Below are 21,249 nucleotides of genomic sequence, written 5' to 3'. Positions count from 1 at the left end.
AAGAGTATTGATAGCCTAGCATAGCATTTAACCTTAGCATTCAGCATGCAACATTTTCACAAAAACAAGAAAAGCATTCAAATAAAATCATTTACCTTTGAAGAACTTCAGATGTTTTCAATGAGGAGACTCTCAGTTCGATAGCAAATGTTCAGTTTTTCCAAAAAGATTATTTGTGTAGGACAAATCGCTCCGTTTTGTTCATCACGTTTGGGTAAGAAAAAAACGAAAATGAAGTCATTACAACGCGAACTCCTTTCCAAATTAACTCCATAATATCGACAGAAACATGGCAAACGTTGTTTAGAATCAATCCTCAAGGTGTTTTTCACATATCTATCGACGATAAATCATTCGTGGCAGTTTGGTTTCTCTTCTGAAGAAAATGGAACGCGCATGGACCTGGAGATTACGCAATAATTTCGGGCGGACACCTGGTAAATGTAGTCTCTTTATGGTCAATTTCCCAATGATATGCCTACAAATACGTCACAATGCTGCAGACACCTTGGGGAAACGACAGAAAGTGCAGGCTCATTCCTGGCGCATTCACAGCCATATAAGGAGACATTGGAACACAGGGCATTCAACAGCTAGACCATTTCCTGTATGAAATTTCATCTTGGTTTCGCCTGTAGCATTAGTTCTGGGGCACTCACAGATAATATCTTTGCAGTTTTGGAAACGAGTTTTTTCTTTCCAAAGCTGTCAATTACATGCATAGTCGAGCATCTTTTCGTGACAAAATATCTTGTTTAAAACGGGAACTTTTTTATCCAAAAATTAAAAGAGCGCCCCCTATCTCGAAGAAGTTAAGGAATGATGGATGGCGCTGAATACAGGGAAATTCTTGAGGGAAACCCGTTTCAGTCTTCCAGAGATTTGAGCATGAGACGGAGGTTCACCTTCCAGCAGGACAATGACCCTAAGCATACTGCTAAAGCAACACTCGAGTGGTTTAAGGGGAAACATTTAAATGGCCTAGTCAAAGCCCAGACCTCGATTGCCTTGAAGAATGGGCAAAACTCCCAGTGGCTAGATGTGCCAAGCTTATAGACACATACCCCAAGAGACTGGCAGATGTAATTGCTGCAAAAGGTGGCGCTACAAAGTATTGACTTTGAGAGGGGCGGGGGGGGGTGAATAGTTATGCACGCTCAAGTTTTTGTTTTTTGTGTTATTTCTTGTTTGTTTCACAAAAATATATATTTTGCATCTTGGAAGTGGTAGGCATGTTGTGTAAATCAGATGATTAAACCCCCCCAAAATCTATTTTAATTCCAGGTTGTAAGGCAAAAAAAAAGGAAAAATGCCAAGGGGTGTGAATACTTTTGCAAGCCACTGTATAGGCTATAATGTGTGAACCTGCCATAACGTTATATAAGCTATAATGGTTGTGTGATATATATAGAGCAGAAAGCCTAACGCTTGAGGTTGTGTAGTAAAATCCCTCTGAACATGATCTCAGATAAACCCATTCCAGTTCCTCTTTCATAACAGGTATTTCAATGCTCACTGAAAGTTAGGAGTCAGAGTCAACACTGACTGCACATAAGAAAATAGGCTTCACAGTAAAATATGTTGAGAGGGCTATTAATTAAAATCTAAAAAGTTGAGTGATAGACAGGCCCTTCTACCACCCTCAGCTCCCAATATAACATCTGGCTTTCCTTACAGAGCCTGATGATACTATGTGAGAATGACATCATTGTGGTCTCTTGTAGACTCAAGAGAACATTGTCAAAGGAGACACAAAATAGCTCGAGGAAGCCTACAAATTGAAGCAGTCTGTTGGCAGGAAATGACTTAATGTATACAGGAAGTAACCTATCAGTTCTGAGGCTGTACCTAGCATTGCATGCGCAAACAATATCCATACAAACACACAAAAACAATGGCAAGCTTGGGAAATGACTGCATATTGCCAAACCTTCGTTCCACGAATCGTGAAAATAGCATGTTTTAACCATAAACCTAAACAGCCGATACTAGTTTCATGTCATCTTTTACCATTTTCCTCCATTCATCTTCACTTCTCTTGTTTCACACATTGTTACATTTTTAAAAAATGATCCTCAAGTCCCATTTAGACATTAATATTATGTGATATGCTTTTAGGGCTCTTCAAACATCAGAAGAGCTAAAAAACTTAGGTCTCCTACACAATATAATGTGCAGACAAGAAACAAGAAATATTCTAGTGTGCTTTGGACAAAGAGTAAGGGGCATGATGTAAGCACTGAGCAGTAAGCCTAATGGGGGGCGAATAAGATAGAAAACCCACCTTGTGTTGGAATGCACGCTGTCTTACCTTAACGCGTGTATGCAGTACACCACCTTGGGCATGTTTTTGCGATTGTACACATCTGTCGTTTCAGGATAGAATATCTGAAAGTAGCAACCAGAGGAGGCATTAGTCATGGGTCTTTCATTAACGTCTCCTGATACCTTGCACAGTGCAGCAGCCAAGAGGCACAGCGAGCACACTACATCTTTCAGACTGTCAGCTCATTTTCAACCTGAAGCAGTCCGACACTATTACTCTGTATCCTCCTGGCCACTGCCACACACCTTTGGGTGATGTAATTCTTGCCTGTCAGTGTGTCTCACTGTACATACACCTACCTGGCTGACTGCTGTGGATGTCCATGTGTTTCCCAAAAGGGAACAGTAGCGGTGAACAAAAGTAAAGCAATCTATTTGTATTTATTATGGATCCCCATTAGCTGCTGACTTCCTGGGGTCCAGCAAAATTAAGGCAGTTTATACAATTTTAAAAACATTACAATACATTCACAGATTTCACAACACACCGTGTACCCTCAGGCCCCTACTCCACCACTATCACATACAGTGCCTTGCGAAAGTATTCGGCCCCCTTGAACTTTGCGACCTTTTGCCACATTTCAGGCTTCAAACATAAAGATATAAAACTGTATTTTTTTGTGAAGAATCAACAACATCTCAACAATTTCCACATTATTTATTACAAAATTGAGTTGAGGTTTAGGGATTAGTGAATGTTTTGACCCAAATACAAAGCTTTTAGTTTTAGACATATTTGGGGCTAACTTATTCCTTATCACCCACTCTGAAACTAACTGCAGCTCTTCGTTGAGTGTTGCAGTCATTTCAGTCGCTGTAATAGCTGACGTGTATAGTGTTGAGTCATCCGCATACATAGACACTCTGGCTTTACTCTAAAAATGGTCAAAAACAAGGGGCCAAAACAGCTACCCTGGGGAATTCCTGATTCTACCTGGATTATGTTTGAGAGGATTCCATTAAAGAACACCCTCTGTGTTGTTAGACAAATAACTATTTATCCACATTATAGCAGGGGGTGTAAAGCCTTAACACAAGTTTTTCCAGCAGCAGACTATGATCGATAATGTCAAAAGCTGCACTGAAGTCTAGCAAGACAGCCCCCCCAATCAATTGTATCTGGTCAAACATTTTTTTCCAGAAGTTTACTAAGGGTTTGTAACAGTCTGGTCGGCTATTTGAGCCTGTAAAGGGGTCTTTACTATTCGTGGGTAGCGGAATGACTTTAGTTTCCCTCCAGGCCTGAGGGCACACACTTTCTAATCGGCTTAAATTGAAGATGTGGCAAATAGGAGTGGCAATACAATACCGTCTGCTATTATCCTCAGTAATTTTCCAATCCAGATTGTCAGACCCCGTTGGCTTGTCATTGTTCATATACAACAATCATTTTGTCTCCTCTTCTACAATGACTTTATGGAATTCAAAAGTACAGTTCTTGTCTTTCATAATTTGGTCCAATATACTTGGATGGGTAGTGTCAGCGTTTGTTGCTGGCATGTCGTACCTATTCCCCTACCCTGATCATTATTTTGAATTAAAACAAATAGTGAAACATTTTAATCCATCCATAATGACAAGATGAGGCCATAATAACCATATGAATAAACAATGTATCATATCATTGGCTGTCTGTCGACTCCTAAAGATTCTCCTTTGGTAAGTGTACTGCTTCTCCAAAACAGAATAATTAATTGTTGATCATCATCAAACATGCATTTCTGAGCAATTCCAGTATAACCATCACATGGCATGACAATAAGGTGTTCCATAAGGACGCACTAGAACAAACAGCGTGCTTTAAATTTACATGGTCCACTGTCACTTGACTTACTAAAATCCATAAAACAGGCATATCAGCCTTGTGATATTACCAGTTACTAAAAGGTTCTGATACTGTATGCCTCTGGTAGGAGGGACTTGGGCAGTGTGTGTGTGTGTGTGTGTGTGTGTGTTAGTCGTACCTTAGGCAGCCCTACAGACTCCATGGCCCGTAGCCATTGCACTGTGTTGTCTGTGTGTCTGAAGTGAAGTCCTGTGCGCTGGAGACAAACACAGACAAAACAGAAATATTAGATCCCTGCAACTGAGTCTGTTGTGCATCAGAAATAGCATGTTATTGGTAGGAATCATACGCATGCAAGGATGTGCACATGCAGGCACATGGAAAGATGAAGGAGAGTATGCGTGAGTGTGTTGTCAGCACAGCTGCTGTTTTTAACATGGGAGGGGGCATCACTCTGTCCCTTGGGAGATGGTTGACAGGAAGTGGGGCTGTCTGCGTTGGATCTGGGATTAGACATTTCCTTTATGACGCCATGGAGGTGTGGGGGAGAGGGGAGGAACTAGATAGGGCATGGGGGAGGAGGAACTAGATAGCGCCCACTGCCACCCAGTTGTGATCCTGTGTCTCACAGTTTTACTATGTAGTCTCGTTAAATTCATAGTCTGAAAAAGTGTCAATTAACTTGGAGTATCCTGCGGTACCAGATCTTTCCAATATGAAGACAAAGGTCACCTTGTAGCGAGCCTGGTCCCTGTCATAGAGCTTCTTCTCAGACACCATCTTGGGAGCAAAGAACTTGGCCAGTTTTCCAAGGTAGACTCCGTTCCTCAGACCCTCCTCCAGATCTGTGGTGGAGGGCAGCTCCTCCTCTACACACGCCTCCATCCACCTGGGTATACACACAAACACTGATCTCAGAAAAGGAACAAAATATATACTTCCTGCTTTGCTCCTATGGGGACACTAATAATGGCCACCAGTCCACCCATTATGGCATAATTGAACTGAATGGGGATGCCCGTTCTGCTAATTCTAATGATGACAACATCTGTTCAGGCATTTATATGGAAATGACTGGAACAGAAACCGATCTCACAACAAAATGGCAACCGCTCTCCAGTCATTCATATGGAGCAATAGGGAAGAGACACTGATATCACAACAGAATAACACAGGGTTATTTTTATAGAAACAGACCAGTGTTTTCTTTGGATGATTTGTTAGGAAGGGTGTAGGGTCCCGCCCTGTCTATGTAGGCTAACTGTGAGACCAGGTAAACACTAGCAGAGACACCGATCCCAGAACATCATAGGTTCATTTAGCATCATATGTTCATCATCTTTGAGGAGCTTATGGATAACAAAACGCAAATGTTTGGACCAAAGTCTGACTCTTTGAACCTGTTGGCCGCTCATTCCTTGGCTTCAAGTTAACAGTTCTCTCAATATGAAAGCTGTCGTCATGGATACAAGCAGATATAAACAAACATAACCTTGGTCTGTCCATCACCTTGCCCCGTGTTGATCTGCGATCTAAGAGCATGTGAGCCATTACCGGGCTGACTGACAAGCCGCCTACGCTAGCACCACATAGGTCAATATTGGCTTTCCCTGTACTCATCAAAGGAGCAGCACAGTCAAGGGAAAATCAGCAGTAGACCTAGGCTAACTCAGAATGTTCCTCTGGTGATTGTTGGGATTCACTTCAGGTCTTATGGTCCACAGGACAAAACTCAATCCTCAGTCGTCACCCAAGAAAAAAAAGGGAACAAAAAAACCTGGCCACCTTTCTGTATGTTGGCTACATGCTTTATTTTAGTCCATGTCTGCATCCGTAGGAATCCTCCTTGCTTCCTGACATTTCATGTTATTGAAGGATTAGGTATTGTAGGACTGTGGCAGTGGTTTAAATTTGACAATATACTAAGTGTGCACACAAACACACCTGGAGCGGCATGTGCAAGTCACAAAAATGACATCAAGCCTTCAGTGAAAGGCACAGGTGGAAGGGTCATTAAGGAGTCCCACAACTGTTACACAATCTCTAAATCCAAGTTCAAAACAGCACTGATCAGCTGGCTTAGATTTATATTGAATGTACAGTATTTGACATGACTGGCTGGTTTGTGCATCCAGTCACTAATCTTAATCTAAGGAATTAGACTACACAATCTACCTGTACATTCAGTCAGTCAATGTATACTGACGTAACATAACACATGTCAGTGTGTCTATAAATTGACTGACATGCTTGAGGATGATAAACCCTCTCGGTCTGTGGTGTTAATAGACTGGTACTGACCCAGAGAGAAGAGCCCATTGTTCCAGCTCCCACATTCACTGTCCAACATACCAGTGTAGGGGGGTTGGAGAGGCATGCCTTTTGGCAATACATTAGGTTTCTGTAAACTGTTTAATAGAATACTATTTGGGGCATAAGAGTAAACTGTTCAGGAGTATATGGGGCAGGGAACAAGGGTTTGGTCCTCAACGAACTCAACAGTAGGCCTATAGGTGATTCTGGGTCTCGAGTCAAGATGAGTGAAATCCTGTAAGACAAATTGTCATGCATGTGCTCAGGAGGGAGCGCGAGAGAAAAGAGATCACGCTTAAATTTACAATATGAATGCATCTGTTGCATTTGTTACCCCAGTAATTATACACACCCTTGAAAGCTGAACTGAAACCACCAATTTAGATGTTGAACCTTGCAGCAAGTGAAGTGTCAGTTGAGAATAATGTTAAGTTCCCTATAAAATGTTACAGTAAGATTTGTTTCACAAGTGAGTTCCTTGTAAAAATGTGTGGGGGGTTGTTCAACACACACAGGGTGTTAGAAGTTATTATTAAAGTCACAGTAAAGTCCAACTTCATTCATGATAACATCTTTTTAGTTTTTTAAACAGGCCTCCCCTCCCCCGCCCTGCTCACTCCATCAGGCCTCCTCCGCCCTGCTCACTCCATCAGGCCTCCTCCGCCCTGCTCACTCCATCAGGCCTCCTCCGCCCTGCTCACTCCATCAGGCCTCCTCCGCCCTGCTCACTCCATCAGGCCTTCCCTCCACCATGCAACCACTAATGACAAGTCAACATCTGTCTGTAGGCTGAACCACCACAGCAGAGACAACACTCTGCCCCAACACGTGTCAACACATTGAACCCAACAAACACACCATTCCCTCTCCTCTGTCAGCACTTACTGTCTCTGTGTGGACAACCACAACAAACACACCATTCCCTCTCCTCTGTCAGCACTTACTGTCTCTGTGTGGACAACCACAACAAACACACCATTCCTCCTCCAGCACTTACTGTCTGTGTGGACAACCACACAAACACACCATTCCCTCTCCTCTGTCAGCACTCAACACTGTGACAACCACAACAAACACACCATTCCCTCTCCTCTGTCAGCACTTACTGTCTCTGTGTGGACAACCACAACAAACACACCATTCCCTCTCCTCTGTCAGCACTTACTGTCTCTGTGTGGACAACCACAACAAACACACCATTCCCTCTCCTCTGTCAGCACTTACTGTCTCTGTGTGGACAACCACAACAAACACACCATTCCCTCTCCTCTGTCAGCACTTACTGTCTCTGTGTGGACAACCACAACAAACACACCATTCCCTCTCCTCTGTCAGCACTTCTGTCTCTGTGTGGACAACCACAACAAACACACCATTCCCTCTCTCTGTCAGCACTTACTGTCTCTGTGTGGACAACCACAACAAACACACCATTCCCTCTCCTCTGTCAGCACTTACTGTCTCTGTGTGGTCACAACTGTCTCTGTGTGGACAACAAACAAACACACATTCCCTCTCCTCTGTCAGCACTTACTGTCTCTGTGTGGACAACCACAACAAACACACCATTCCCTCTCCTCTGTCAGCACTTACTGTCTCTGTGTGGACAACCACAACAAACACACCATTCCCTCTCCTCTGTCAGCACTTACTGTCTCTGTGTGGACAACCACAACAAACACACCATTCCCTCTCCTCTGTCAGCACTTACTGTCTCTGTGTGGACAACCACAACAAACACACCATTCCCTCTCCTCTGTCAGCAGCTTACTGTCTCTGTGTGGACAACCACAACAAACACACCATTCCCTCTCCTCTGTCAGCACTTACTGTCTCTGTGTGGACAACCACAACAAACACACCATTCCCTCTCCTCTGTCAGCACTTACTGTCTCTGTGTGGACAACCACAACAAACATGTTATTATGACAAGTCAGTCCATGCCATCCCATCATATTGATTGATTCCTTTAAATGGATATTTCACCCAAATTACAAAATGACACATTGGTTTCCTTACCCTTTAAGCAGTCTATGGGCAAGGTATGACTTTGGTTTAATTTCCTTGGCATCATTTCCACATGCTAACATTTTAGCATTTGTTGCACAAATCCCAATTCAAGTCATGGGACCGATATCATAATTTTGTCCAAATCATCAGAAAGTATGTCAAATTGATTGTGAAGCTCAACAAAGTCACTTAGAGGATTTAAACATGATGCATGGAAAAATGCTAATAACGGTCCCATGACTTGAATGGGATTTGTGTCACAAATGCTGAAATGGTAGCATGTGGAAACAGTGTCAGGGAAACTAAACTAAAGCATGGATTGTTGTCATATCTTGTCCATAGGTTGCTCACAGGGTAAGGAAATCAATACGTAATTTGGGTGAACTCTTTTTAACTTCATTGTAGAGTTTCATTGCAGAATGAACAGTTCCTTGCATCTGCCCTTCATTGTAAGGTCCTTTGTTTGTTCTACAATCTTGCTAAGGAGGATTTGCTAAAATTGTAAAGTGATGTGATTCTTCACCAAAACCCTGCTGGTAAATGCCAAGACCTACTCATTCAAGGGTTTTTCTTAATTTTTTTTACTATTTTCTACATTGTAGTAGGGAAAATGACCCAACACACCTCCAGGCTGTATAAGGGCAATTTGACCAAGGAGAGTGACGGAGTGCTGCATCAGATGACCTGGACTCCAATCACCCGACCTCAACACAATTGATATGGTTTGGGATTAGTTGGACTGCAGAGTGAACGAAAAGCAGCCAACACATGCTCAGCATATGTGGGAACTCCTTCAAGACTGTTGGAAAAGCATTCCAGGTGAAGCTGGTTGAGAGAATGCCAAGAGAGTGCAAAGCTGTCAAGGCAAAGGGTGGCTAATTTTAAGAATCTAAAATATATTTTAATGTGTTATTTCATAGTTTTGATGTCTTCACTATTATTCTAGATCAGCACTGCTATTCTGGAGACACTGTGAATACAGGCCTAGATATCAGTTGGTCCAATGCTGCCATGCTGAGCCATAATGGCCTGGGAAAGTGGGAAATTAGTGCAACAGGCCTGAAGAATCTGAGTGGTCTGTCAGATCGACACACCAGTCAAATCCGCTGTGTCAGATCGGCATACTTCTGCACTAACGCTACCTGACATTAATCTACCATCTTGGAACAGTGCCACAGCCACATTCTACACACTGCAGCTCTGTGGCTACTGAACTGGCTCAGGGGACTACAGGACAAACAAAACCAGGCATGCCCTCAACAACAAAAAAACCTAATAACAAATCTCAATCTGGAATAGAGGCGGTGTGACTGGAGGTACAGAGGGCTTTGTGTGGGTGGCTGATAGAGATAACACCACACCATGCCATGTCCGCCTGATCACGGTGAGCACTTGATGAGAGTTGGTTGCATGGGTTGGAGAGAGAGCCAGCCTACTGTACTGGCTAGCGCTCAAGTAGTGGAGGAGAGGTGTAACGCAAGAGTGTACAGACACAGATACAAGGCTGGGAAGGCTTTAGTGACACACCATTGTGGGCGTTTTAAATCACAGATGAAAATAAGAGGCAAAGTTTATTATTACATAAGCAAATGAGGAGAGAGGTGGAAAGAAAGAGAAACCAAGCAAGATAAAGAGGACCAGGGTGAGGTAAAGTGAACGAGAGGAGAAGAATATCCTGGCTCAGTCAGTAACAAAGCTCTCCAACCTCTGAAGCTGCACTTCCGGGAGTGAAACAATGTGGTTGGTTCTATACAGCCGCATGGCGAAGCACAGCTCCAACAACCGTATTTAAAACTCCTCAGCCACTCTTTCCTGTTATTGTCAGATTTTTCTGCCATTGTAATCCTTGGGAGAGCCACCTAAACGTTTTTGCAGGTCTCCTTAGTCCAAACAGTGTAAAAAAATAAAAATGGTACTGTTAGACCTGTGGCCAGGTTAAACACTATATTAGCTAGTGATGCAGGGGGGGGGGGGGGGGGAACAGTGGGGCAAAAAAGTATTTAGTCAGCCACCAATTGTGCAAGTTCTCCCACTTAAAAAGATGAGGCCTGTAATTTTCATCATGGGTACACTTCAACTATGACAGACAAAATTAGGGAAAAATCCAGAAAATCACATTGTAGGATTTTTAATTAATTTATTTGCAAATTATGGTGGAAAATAAGTATTTGGTCACCTACAAACAAGCAAGATTTCTGGCTCTCACAGACCTGTAACTTCTTCTTTAAGAGGCTCCTCTGTCCTCCACTCGTTACCTGTATTAATGGCACCTGTTTGGACTTGTTATCAGTATAAAAGACACCTGTTCACAACCTCAAACAGTCACACTCCAAACTCCACTATGGCCAAGACCAAAGAGCTGTCAAAGGACACCAGAAACAAAATTGTAGACCTGCACCAGGCTGGGAAGACTGAATCTGCAATAAGTAAGCAGCTTGGTTTGAAGAAATCAACTGTGGGAGCAATTATTAGGAAATAGAAGACATACAAGACCACTGATAATCTCCCTCGATCTGGGGCTCCACGCAAGATCTCACCCCGGGAGGTCAAAATGATCACAAGAACAGTGAGCAAAAATCCCAGAACCACACAGGGGGACCTAGTGAATGACCTGCAGAGAGCTGGGACCAAAGTAACAAAGCCTACCATCAGTAACACACTACGCCGCCAGGGACTCAAATCCTGCAGTGCCAGACATGTCCCCCTGCTTAAGCCAGTACATGTCCAGGCCTGTCTGAAGTTTGCTAGAGAGCACTTGGATGATCCAGAAGAAGATTGGGAGAATGTCATATGGTCAGATGAAACCAAAATATAACTTTTTGGTAAAAACTCAACTCGTCGTGTTTGGAGGACAAAGAATGCTGAGTTGCATCCAAAGAACACCATACCTAATGTGAAGCATGGGGGTGGAAACATCATGCTTTGGGGCTGTTTTTCTGCAAAGGGACCAGGACGACTGATCCGTGTAAAGGAAAGAATGAATGGGGCCATGTATCGTGAGATTTTGAGTGAAAACCTCCTTCCATCAGCAAGGGCATTGAAGATGAAATGTGGCTGGGTCTTTCAGCATGACAATGATTCCAAACACACTGCCGGGCAACGAAGGAGTGGCTTCGTAAGAAGAAATCTTTGGAGGGAGTTGAAAGACCGTGTTGCCCAGCAACTGCCCCAAAACATCACTGCTCTAGAGGAGATCTGAATGGAGGAATGGGCCAAAATACCAGCAACAGTGTGTGAAAACCTTGTGAAGACTTACAGAAAACGTTTGACCTCTGTCATTGCCAACAAAGGGTATATAACAAAGTATTGAGAAACTTTTATTATTATTGACCAAATACTATTTTCCAACGTAATTTGAAATAAATTCATAAAAAATCCTACAATGTGATTTTCTGCATTTTTCCCCCTCATTTTGTCTGTCATAGTTGAAGTGTACCTATGATGATAATTAAAGGCCTCTCTCATCTTTTTAAGTGGGAGAACATGCACAATTGGTGGCTGACTAAATATCTTTTTGCCCCACTGTAGTTGCATATCATAATATTAATACTTTGACTCCAAGTATATCGATCATTTTTTTTGCTAGGTAGTTGCTCTTCATCTTTTTAAATAGTGAGCCAACATGTTTTGAGCACTTATTTCCATGACTGATTTTCTCATGCTCCCTCATCTTTGCAGCAGACATATAGTGAGCAACATCGAGCCGCAGTATCGAGCCGCAATACATATAGAATCACAATACATATCGGCACCTAAATATCATGATAATATTGTTTTGTGAGGTCCCTGGCAATTCCCAGCCCTAATATTAGCCTACTGCTCTCTAGGACAAATGGAGAAATCCCACACCAGTGACCAGTCCACATTAGCCTAAACTAAACCGCTAACCAGGCCAAGTGTTACTAGCCTATATGGGTCTTTCTATAAATTAGGGTACCAGTGAGGCTTTCCTACGCAGGACAACTTGCTACAGCTATTGATAAGTCAATGATAATAATCTGCAAAAAAAAAGCTACAGTGCCTTCGGAAAGTATTCAGAACCTTTGACTTTTTCCACATCGTTACGTTATAGCCTTATTCTAAAATTGTTTTGTTTTTTTGTATGTAAAAAATCCCAGCAATCTACACACAATACCCCATAATGAAAAGCAAAAACAGGCTTTTAGAAATGGTTGCTAATTTAATAAAAAACAGAAATACCTTATTTACATAAGTATTCAGACACTTCACTATGAGACTTGAAATTGATCTCAGGTGCATCCTGTTTCCATTGATCATCCTTGAGATGTTTCTACAACTTGATTGGCGTCACCTGTGGTAAATTCAAATGATTGGACATGATTTGGAAAAGCACACGCCTGTCTATATAACATCCCACAGTTGACAGTGCATGTCAGAGCAAAAACCTAGCCATGAGGATGAAGGAATTGTCCATAGAGTTCCGGGACAGGATTGTGTCGAAGCACAGATCTGGGGAAGGGCACCAAAAAATGTCTGCAGCATTGAAGGATCCCAAGAACATAGTGGCCTCCATCATCCTTAAATGGAAGAAGTTGGAACCGCCAAGACTCTTCCTAGAGCTGGCCGCCCGGCCAAACTGAGCAATCGGGGGAGAAGGGCCTTGGTCAGGGAGGGGACACTGAATTCTTGACCTAAATAGCCCAGTACTGTACTCCCGACAATCACATTGTACAGTGCCATATTTTCCGTTCCATCATAACAGAAACCTAGAGGCATTTTCATTTTCCTTGGAATAGAACCACCATAATATTAATCAAATTATAGTATCAGTCAAAAGACACACCTACACATTCCAGGGTTTTTCTTTATTTAATATTTTCTACATTGTAGAATAATAGTGAAGACATTACAACTATGAAATAACACATATGAAATCAGTTAAAAACAAATTCTTATTTACAAGGACAGCCTACTCCTTCCTGCCCGTCAGGGAACTGAACCCCGGTCTCCCGCGTGTACGCATTCTCTAGTACAGCCATTATTGAAGGCTATCAAATGCTTCTCAAAGATGCCCTCTGGTGGACAAACCAGCACTAACTAGCCTTAATGGTACCAGTGGTTCACACTTAAATAACGTGCCATAGAATTCTGCGGCACCTCTGCAACTTTTAAAGGAGGAACCACTGTAGTAAAGGTAGTCCAGAGTTTTTTCCCCTCTGGTTACAAATGTATCATGCTGGTAGAAATGAGGTAAAACAGATTTAAGTTTCCCTGCATTAAAGTCCCCAGCCACTAGGAGCGCCGCCTCTGGATGAGCATTTTCTTGTTTGCTTATGGCCTTATACAGCTTGTTGAGTGCCGTCTTAGTACCAGCATCAGTTTGTGGTGGTATATAGACAGCTATGAAAAATATAGATCTTGGTAAATAGTGTGGTCTACAGCTTATGAGATACTCTACCTCGGGCAAGCAAAACCTCAAGACTTAACATTTTGTGTCTCCTTATGCTATGGAGTGAAAACAGTTTATGAGCACAAATCCAAAATAATAAATGTGATTGCAAAATCGAATGCTTCTAACCGAAAGAGTCACCTTACCTTAAAACCTAAAATCAACTCATTCATGTGGCTGTTCAATAATTATGCATAACACTTGTTGACTGTGCATTTGGTGTCTAGCTGATTAGTAACGCAGTGATATTTTCACACATCACCATCTGATCTGGGACGGAATTTTCCTAATGACAGTCAGGTAACGAACAACTGTTGTGATGTTGCATCGCATGCGCTAAAGAGATGGGAAAAAGGTGTTCACGAGGAATGTCCAGAATATTTTGGTGTCTCATTCGTTACATCAGTGAAGACAGTTGTGTATGGATCCACATTGGATTAAATATCTTCAGCGAATTGATGTTGATTATCTGTTGTCTGCTTGATTTACAGCAGGGTCTCATTAGATTTAACAGATGAAGCATCAAGGTAATGTGTTCATTTTTTCATATATTTTTGTGCGTCGGATTGGACACCAAGTTTACTGTGCGCAATTGTGTAGAGAAGTCCATGTAATTATTGTAGCCAATTTATTGATAAATTCTCCTGCTCCCTTATAATTATCTGTGATTTCATTTTTGATCAGTTTTTGTGAGATGTGGACATTTCTGTTTGTTTCCTGCTGCTTCAATTGAAAAGGTGTTGCGCTACTCTGTTGCGGTAAAACCACGTGCGTTTATTACGAGGACAACAAAATCTAATGTTGGCTTCAACTTGGATGTCCATATAAACTCTTCCATTAAAAAAATGAACCTGGTTTCTGGTCACTTTCTAATTATAAAAACAGTGATGGCGAGATTCAAATGGTGAGATTAATGCTACAACTACTACAACTGGTTTTATTGTGTGCCTGCATCGGCCACATAGGCTACAGAAAAATGGCCATGAATGCATCAAATCTAATTAGTCAGGCAATGTACACATTTTGAATGTAATAATTTGAATTTCAGTGAACTGGCAAGGCATACTTTTTCTTATTATCCTTAAAAAGTGGTAATGGCCTACTTGTTTGACACTTTTTGCAGGGAGGGGTGGGGTTCTATATTAGGCCCTATATGTACAATTATATCAATTACACAATTGTACTACACATTGAGGTCCTTGAAAATTACAATTAAGTGCTTGAAAAAGTCCCTGAAAGTCCTTGAATTTGACATGCCAATGTCTGTATAAATCCTGCTAAAAGGATGTATAGTCCTTGTATAGCTGGAGGTATGGGACAATTTTCATATGGAACTACATGAATATCCTTTTCATTTTTGTTTCAAAGCACATTTACTCCATTATTTATAGACCGACAGTGACGCCATTTGTACTCTGTGTTAATCTACTATACGCACAGTAAGCCTGCCTTTGAGAGCTCTCATGTTATGAGATTGTGTGATACTAGTGACACTAAGGGTATATTTGCATGTTTGATCAGATAACTTAACATGGAGCTAAGTTGTTTCGACTAACTAAATGATAAAAGTTCAAATGGTAAATAACATTTTGCCACACTTGTAAAAATGGAACTAAAACTTCATTATTTCCCACTGTTCCTAGGCCGTCATTGAAAATAAGAATTTGTTCTTAACTGACTTGCCTAGTTAAATAAAGGTAAAATAAAAACAAATAAAAAAAATGGAGGTGAAGGGTAGTAGGGGTAAAAATGACACCCTATCAAAAAACATGAGCAAGCTGACATACTGTTTACTCAGTACTACAGGTACAAAGTCTGCCTATGAGCCTGTCAGAGTGTCAAGGCCTGTCACTGCACTACAGTTTGGTTAAAACGGAGATAGGCCCACATTTTGGTTTATGTTAAGGCTGTGACTTGTGAGCTACCAGTGTGTTATCATATCATACCTGTAAACCACAGGTGTATTATCAACGCAAATGAAGAAATAAAGTCCAGACAGACACTCAGAGTGCATTAACCCCATTTACCAGAGAAGACAAAAGCAGCATGGTTTAGTTGTTCCAATCAAGCCGTTCTCCCGGGAGCTGTTGAAGGGCTGACTAGACTGGGGCTGCATGCCTGCCCTGTGCCTGTGACTCCTGACCCCAGGTCCCCAGGTCCTAATCGCACTGCCTGACTCAGTCACTAATATTCACTAATAGCCTAATTAGCAGCCAGCACCATAATCCTAATCCCAGATGACAAGTTTCCCAGAATAGAGGCTCATCAGCGATGGAGGAGAGAGACGGGAAGTCAGCGGTGTTGCTGAGTGCTAGTTTGTCACCAGAATCCCTATTACACTTTAACAGACAGAGATCCATGACACCAATAAGGTCATAAATCAGGATTCCTCAACTGGTTTTATTTGGCCCATAAGACTGTAAAAAACACAAAAAATATCAGCTCAGTGATTTTAATTTAAGAAATATGTTCAAGTATTCCCACGCATAATAGAGAGACAAGACTTGATCATGTACAAATGTAAGCAAGGTTTGAAATGATTATGTTTTAGTCAAACATCTGTCTGGGCTTCTTGTGTTGAATTTGCAGTCTACAAATTCTTTGTAATTATGTTCCAGCCCCCGACAATCCGCTCAAGAAAAAAAAAAAAAAGTCCCACGGCTGAATCTAGTTGATGATCCCACTACCAAGTCTCTGTTCTCTACCAAATCAAAGTCCACGTTCTGCAGTCAAACTTTAATACAACATCTCATCTGGGGAGCCAATGCAGAGTCATACCAGTGCACAGCAAACTCTGACCTCAACACAGAGGCTAGAAGTTTTTAAACCACCTGCTGACTGGTGATGTCACCATGGTACAGCTATAGCAGATTAACTTTTGGTGTGATTATTCTGGGTTGCTTGCAGAGGTGTGGTGTGGTGGGCAGTCCCAAAAACAGCACGTGAGAAAACGAGAGGAGAGGCTTCCTGTTCCGTTGGGTGCCTTCATACATACGACAGGAAGTGGTTCAGTATCATGCACAGCACGCTCAGAGCTCTCAGGAAAAGACTGCATTGGTTTATAAAAATAAGTTGTTATTGTTTTATCAAAACCAATCTTAAACTGTGTTAATTCTTTACACTAAACTTTAAAACGACACTGTTGACCCCATGTCAGAGACATTGTGGGGTTTGAAGTGTTAGTGCATGTTAGCTTATACACTTTATGAGTTTCATTCTCCCTTAGTCCCAGTTTGAGCTGTTAGGTTACATGATTTCAGGGCAGTGTGAGTAGCAGTCAGCAGGAGAGCTAGTCTAGCTTCTCCCACACTCCATTTCAAACACTTCGAGGCGCAGCTTACAGCCAGCCGTCATCTGATGACAGCACACGTGTACGCCAAAAAGCACTCACGATATCTTAATCTACAGCACCAAAATCTCTCTGCTCCTTCTAATGCTCCCTCTTCCTACTACTCCGCTCTTACCCCTCCTTCCATCCATTTCTCCTCTTACTGTATGGTCTCATCACTCCAATCATATCATCCTCCTCTCTCTGTTCTCTGCTCCTCCCTCATCATCTTCTCTTTGAAATCAAATTGAATTAGTCACATACAAATACAACCTTACAGTGAAATGCTTACTTACGAGCCCCTAACCAAAAATGCAATTAAAAAAAAATACGGATAAGAATAAATAAAAGTAACAAGTAATTAAAGAGCAGCAGTAATATAACAATAGCGAGACTGTACCAGTACCCCCCTGTATATAGAGTCAATGTGCGGGGGCACCGGTTAGTTGAGGTAATATGTACATGAAGGTAGAGTTATTAAAGTGGCCATGCATAGATGATAACAACAGAGAGTACCAGCGGTGTAGAGGTAGAGAAGCAATGCAAATAGTCTGGGTAGCCAGACTATTTGATTAGGTGTTCAGGAGTCTTATGGCTTGGGGGTAGAAGCTGTTTAGAAGCCTCTTGGACCTAGACTTGGTGCTCCGGTACTGCTTGCCGTGCAGTAGCAGAGAGAACAGTCTATGACTAGGGTGGCTGGAGTCTGATACTTTTTAGGGCCTTCCTCTGCTCTGACGCCGCCTGGTATAGAGATCCTGGATGGCAGGAAGCTTGGCCCCAGTTATGTACTGGGCCGTACGCACTACCCTCTGTAGTGCCTTGCGTTTGGAAGCCGAGCAGTTGCCATACCAGGCAGTGATGCAACCAGTTAGGATGCTCTCAATGGTGCAGCAGTAGAACCTTTTGAGGATCTGAGGACCCGTGCCAAATCTTGTCAGTCTCCTAAGGGGGAATAGGTCTTGTCGTGGTCCAGGATCCAGTTGCAGAGGCAGGTGTTTAGTCCCAGGGTCCTTGGCTTATTGATGAGCTTCAAGGGCACAATGGTGTTGAACGCTGAGCTGTAGTCAATGAATGGCATTCTCACGTAGGTGTTCCTTTTGTCCAGGTGGGAAAGTGCAGTGTGGGGTGCAATAGAGATTGCATCATCTGTGGATCTGTTGGAGCGGTATGCAAATTAGAGTGGATATAGGGTTTCTGGGATAATATTGTTGATGTGAGCCATGACCAGCCTTTTAAAGCACTTCATGGCTACAGACATGAGTGCCATGGGTCGGTAGTCATTTAGGCAGGTTACCTTAGTGCCTGTGCCCAAGAACACTATGTTGGTATGCTTAAAACATGTTGGCATTTAGTGAAGACACTTGCCAGTTGGTCAGCGCATGCTCGCAGTACACGTCCTGGTAATCTGGCCCTGCAACCTTGTGAATGTTGACCTGTTTAAAAGGTCTTACTCACATCGGCTGCGGAAAGCATGATCAGTCTTCCGGAACAACTGGTGCTCTCATGCATGTTCAAGTATTATTTGCCTCGAAGCGAGCATAGAAATAGTTTAGCTCGTCTGGTAGGCTCGTGTCATTGGGCAGCTCTCGACTGTGCTTCCCTTTGTAGTCTATAATGGTTTGCAAGCCCTGCCATATCTGATGAGCGTCAGAGCTGGTATAGTACGATTCAATCTTAGTCCTGTATTGAGGCTTTGCCTGTTTTATGGTTCGTCAGAGGACAAAGCGGAATTTCTTATAAGCTTCTGGGATGGAGTCCCGCTCCTTGAAAGTGGCAGGTCTAGCCTTTAGCTCAATGCGGATGTTGCCTGTAATCCATGGCTTCTGATTGGGGTATGTACGTAGGGTCACTGTGGGGACGACGTCGTCGATGCACTTATTGTGTGTCTGTGTGTGGAGTAAAGGTGGTCCAGAGTTTTTTTCCTCTGGATTTCAGTTTCCCTGCATTAAAGTCCCCGGCTACTAGGAGCGCCACCTCTGGGGGGGCGTTTTCTTGTTTGTTTATGGCGGAATACAGCTCATTCAATGCTGTCTTAGTGCCAGCCTCTGACTGTGGTGGTATGTAAACAGCTACGAAAAATACAGATAAACTCTCTAGGTAGATAGTGTGGTCTACAGCTTATCATGATACTCTACCTCAGGTGAGCAATAGCTCGAGACTTCCTTAGATATCGTGCACCAGCCGATATTTACAAAAGCACACAGTCTGCCGCCCCTTGTCTTACCAGACACCACTGTTCTATCCTGCCAGTGCAGCGTATAACCAGCCAGCTGTATGTTGAGTGTCGTTGTTCAGCCACGACTCCGTGAAGCATAAGATATTTTCGAATGTCCCGTTGATAGTTTAATCTTCTGTGTAAGTCATCTATTTTATTGTCCAAAGAAGTCACGTTTGCTAGCAGAATGGAAGGAAGTGGGGGTTTATTCGATCACCAACAAATTCTCAGAAGGCAGCCGGCCCTCTGGCTCCTCTTCCCACAAATCATGGGGATCTGTGCCTGTTCCCAAGAAAGAAGTACATTGTTTCACGTCGGGCTCGTCAGACTCATTAAAAGGTAAAAAAAGGATTCTGTCAGTCCGTGGTGAGTAACCGCAGTCCTGTCCAGAAAACAAAGAAAATAAACAAAAAACAATCGGTTGGGGGCATGTAAAACGTCTGCTTTCTTCTCCGAAGCCATTTTGTTGCTCCCTACGCTCCATGACTACTCCTCTCTTACCGTTTGGCCTCCTCCAGGTGACAGAGATACTCGTAGGCGATGTTCTGTCGTCTCCTCTCGTCCATCTCCTCCGCCGAGAGCCTCTCATCGTCCTGAATGGCTGCAGATTGAAATAAAAACACAGTTACAGCCTCATGCACACACGCCAGTAATGAGAGGGTGGGAATCATCTGCTGTAATCATCTTGGACTGGATATAGTTAACTCTCTCTGTGTTCTTGTGAATTAAGAGATTCATAAGAAGACAGAGAAAACCATGATCAACATGATAGGATCTTTTTGGCATGCATTCTTAAAAATCACAACGAATCAGACACCTGCCTAGTAGGATACTTGGGACATTATTACCTTACTTTAGAGAGCGCGTGGGGACATTGCTTACATTTGCTATGACAAGTTCATTGTCCACCTTCCCTAACAAAAGCCTGGAAGGAGTGAGAGAGCCAATCTTTCTGGTCAGTACCTTCAGACTCGCACACACACACACACACACACACACACACACACACGACAAGATCAGTCAAACAATGTTTTTATTTGATAACATTTTTCTTTATTATGGCCATCTCTGATAAGCTACCCAGGAAAGGGCTAAGAAAAGCCCATATTAATATTTGTAGCCTTAGCAAGTTACTGATTTCATGAACCATTTCTAACATCGGATAACATTCATATACTGGCTCTCTCTGAAACTCACTTAGATAATTCCTTTGACACAGCAGTAGCAATACAAGGATATAACATCTACAGAAAAGACAAGAATGCCCATGAGGGAGGTGTTGCTGTACAGTATATGTTCAGAGCCATATTCCTGTAAAGCTTAAAGGAGGTTGTTGTTCTGTCAAATGTTGTTGAAGTGTTGTGTTGCAAGTTCACCTGCCTCATCTAAAGTCACTTATTTTAGGGTGCTGCTATAGCTCACCAAGTGCTAACAGTCAGTATTTGGATCATGTCTGCAATGCTTAAGTGTGTGATGTTAACAGAGATCTATTTTCTGGGTGACCTGAACTGGTTAGCAAGTAGCTTTCCTCTCAAGAGGAATCTTCTTACTGTGACTAATGCCTGCAATATGACCCAGGTTATCTCTCAACCAACTAGAGTGTATACCAATAGTGTTGGATCTGTGACGTCCACTTGTATTGATTATATCTTCTATATCTTTCTCCAACGTGATATCAGTTCCCATTGGCTGTAGTGACCATAACATTGTGGCAATAACAAGGAAAGCCAAAGTGCCAAAATGTGGTGTTATCTTTTGTTGAAGATGTAAAAGATTAGTCTGATGTGTATGAGGAAGTGAATCCAGATGCAGCACTGGAAGTATTTGTAAAATTATTCATTTCATGCATTGACAAGCATGCA

At 42.5% G+C, this 21,249-nt stretch overlaps 1 protein-coding gene across 7 annotated transcripts in view; it reads right to left on the bottom strand.

Moving 5' to 3' along the window:
* The window catches only part of LOC115140172 (ras GTPase-activating-like protein IQGAP1), an 85,319-nt gene that overhangs the window by 55,172 nt on the left and 8,898 nt on the right, over positions 1 to 21,249 (bottom strand). For 6 of the 7 annotated variants that reach the window (XM_029678346.2, XM_029678347.2, XM_029678348.2 and 3 more), the window contains exons 2-5: positions 19,889 to 19,988; positions 4,844 to 5,000; positions 4,290 to 4,367; positions 2,312 to 2,388 (exon numbers count right to left, since the gene is read on the bottom strand). In XM_029678346.2, coding sequence (XP_029534206.1) covers positions 2,312 to 2,388; positions 4,290 to 4,367; positions 4,844 to 5,000; positions 19,889 to 19,988 — 412 coding nt within the window. Of the gene's footprint in view, positions 1 to 95; positions 197 to 2,311; positions 2,389 to 4,289; positions 4,368 to 4,843; positions 5,001 to 19,888; positions 19,989 to 21,249 lie in introns of those variants that run through there. The other variant, XM_029678350.2, reaches the window with a different exon arrangement.

Source organism: Oncorhynchus nerka, linkage group LG13 (assembly GCF_034236695.1).
Source record: "Oncorhynchus nerka isolate Pitt River linkage group LG13, Oner_Uvic_2.0, whole genome shotgun sequence".
Classification (NCBI taxonomy): Eukaryota; Metazoa; Chordata; class Actinopteri; order Salmoniformes; family Salmonidae; genus Oncorhynchus; species Oncorhynchus nerka.
Note: the sequence above shows the minus strand (reverse complement) of the source record. Positions and strands in the feature narration are given on the sequence as shown.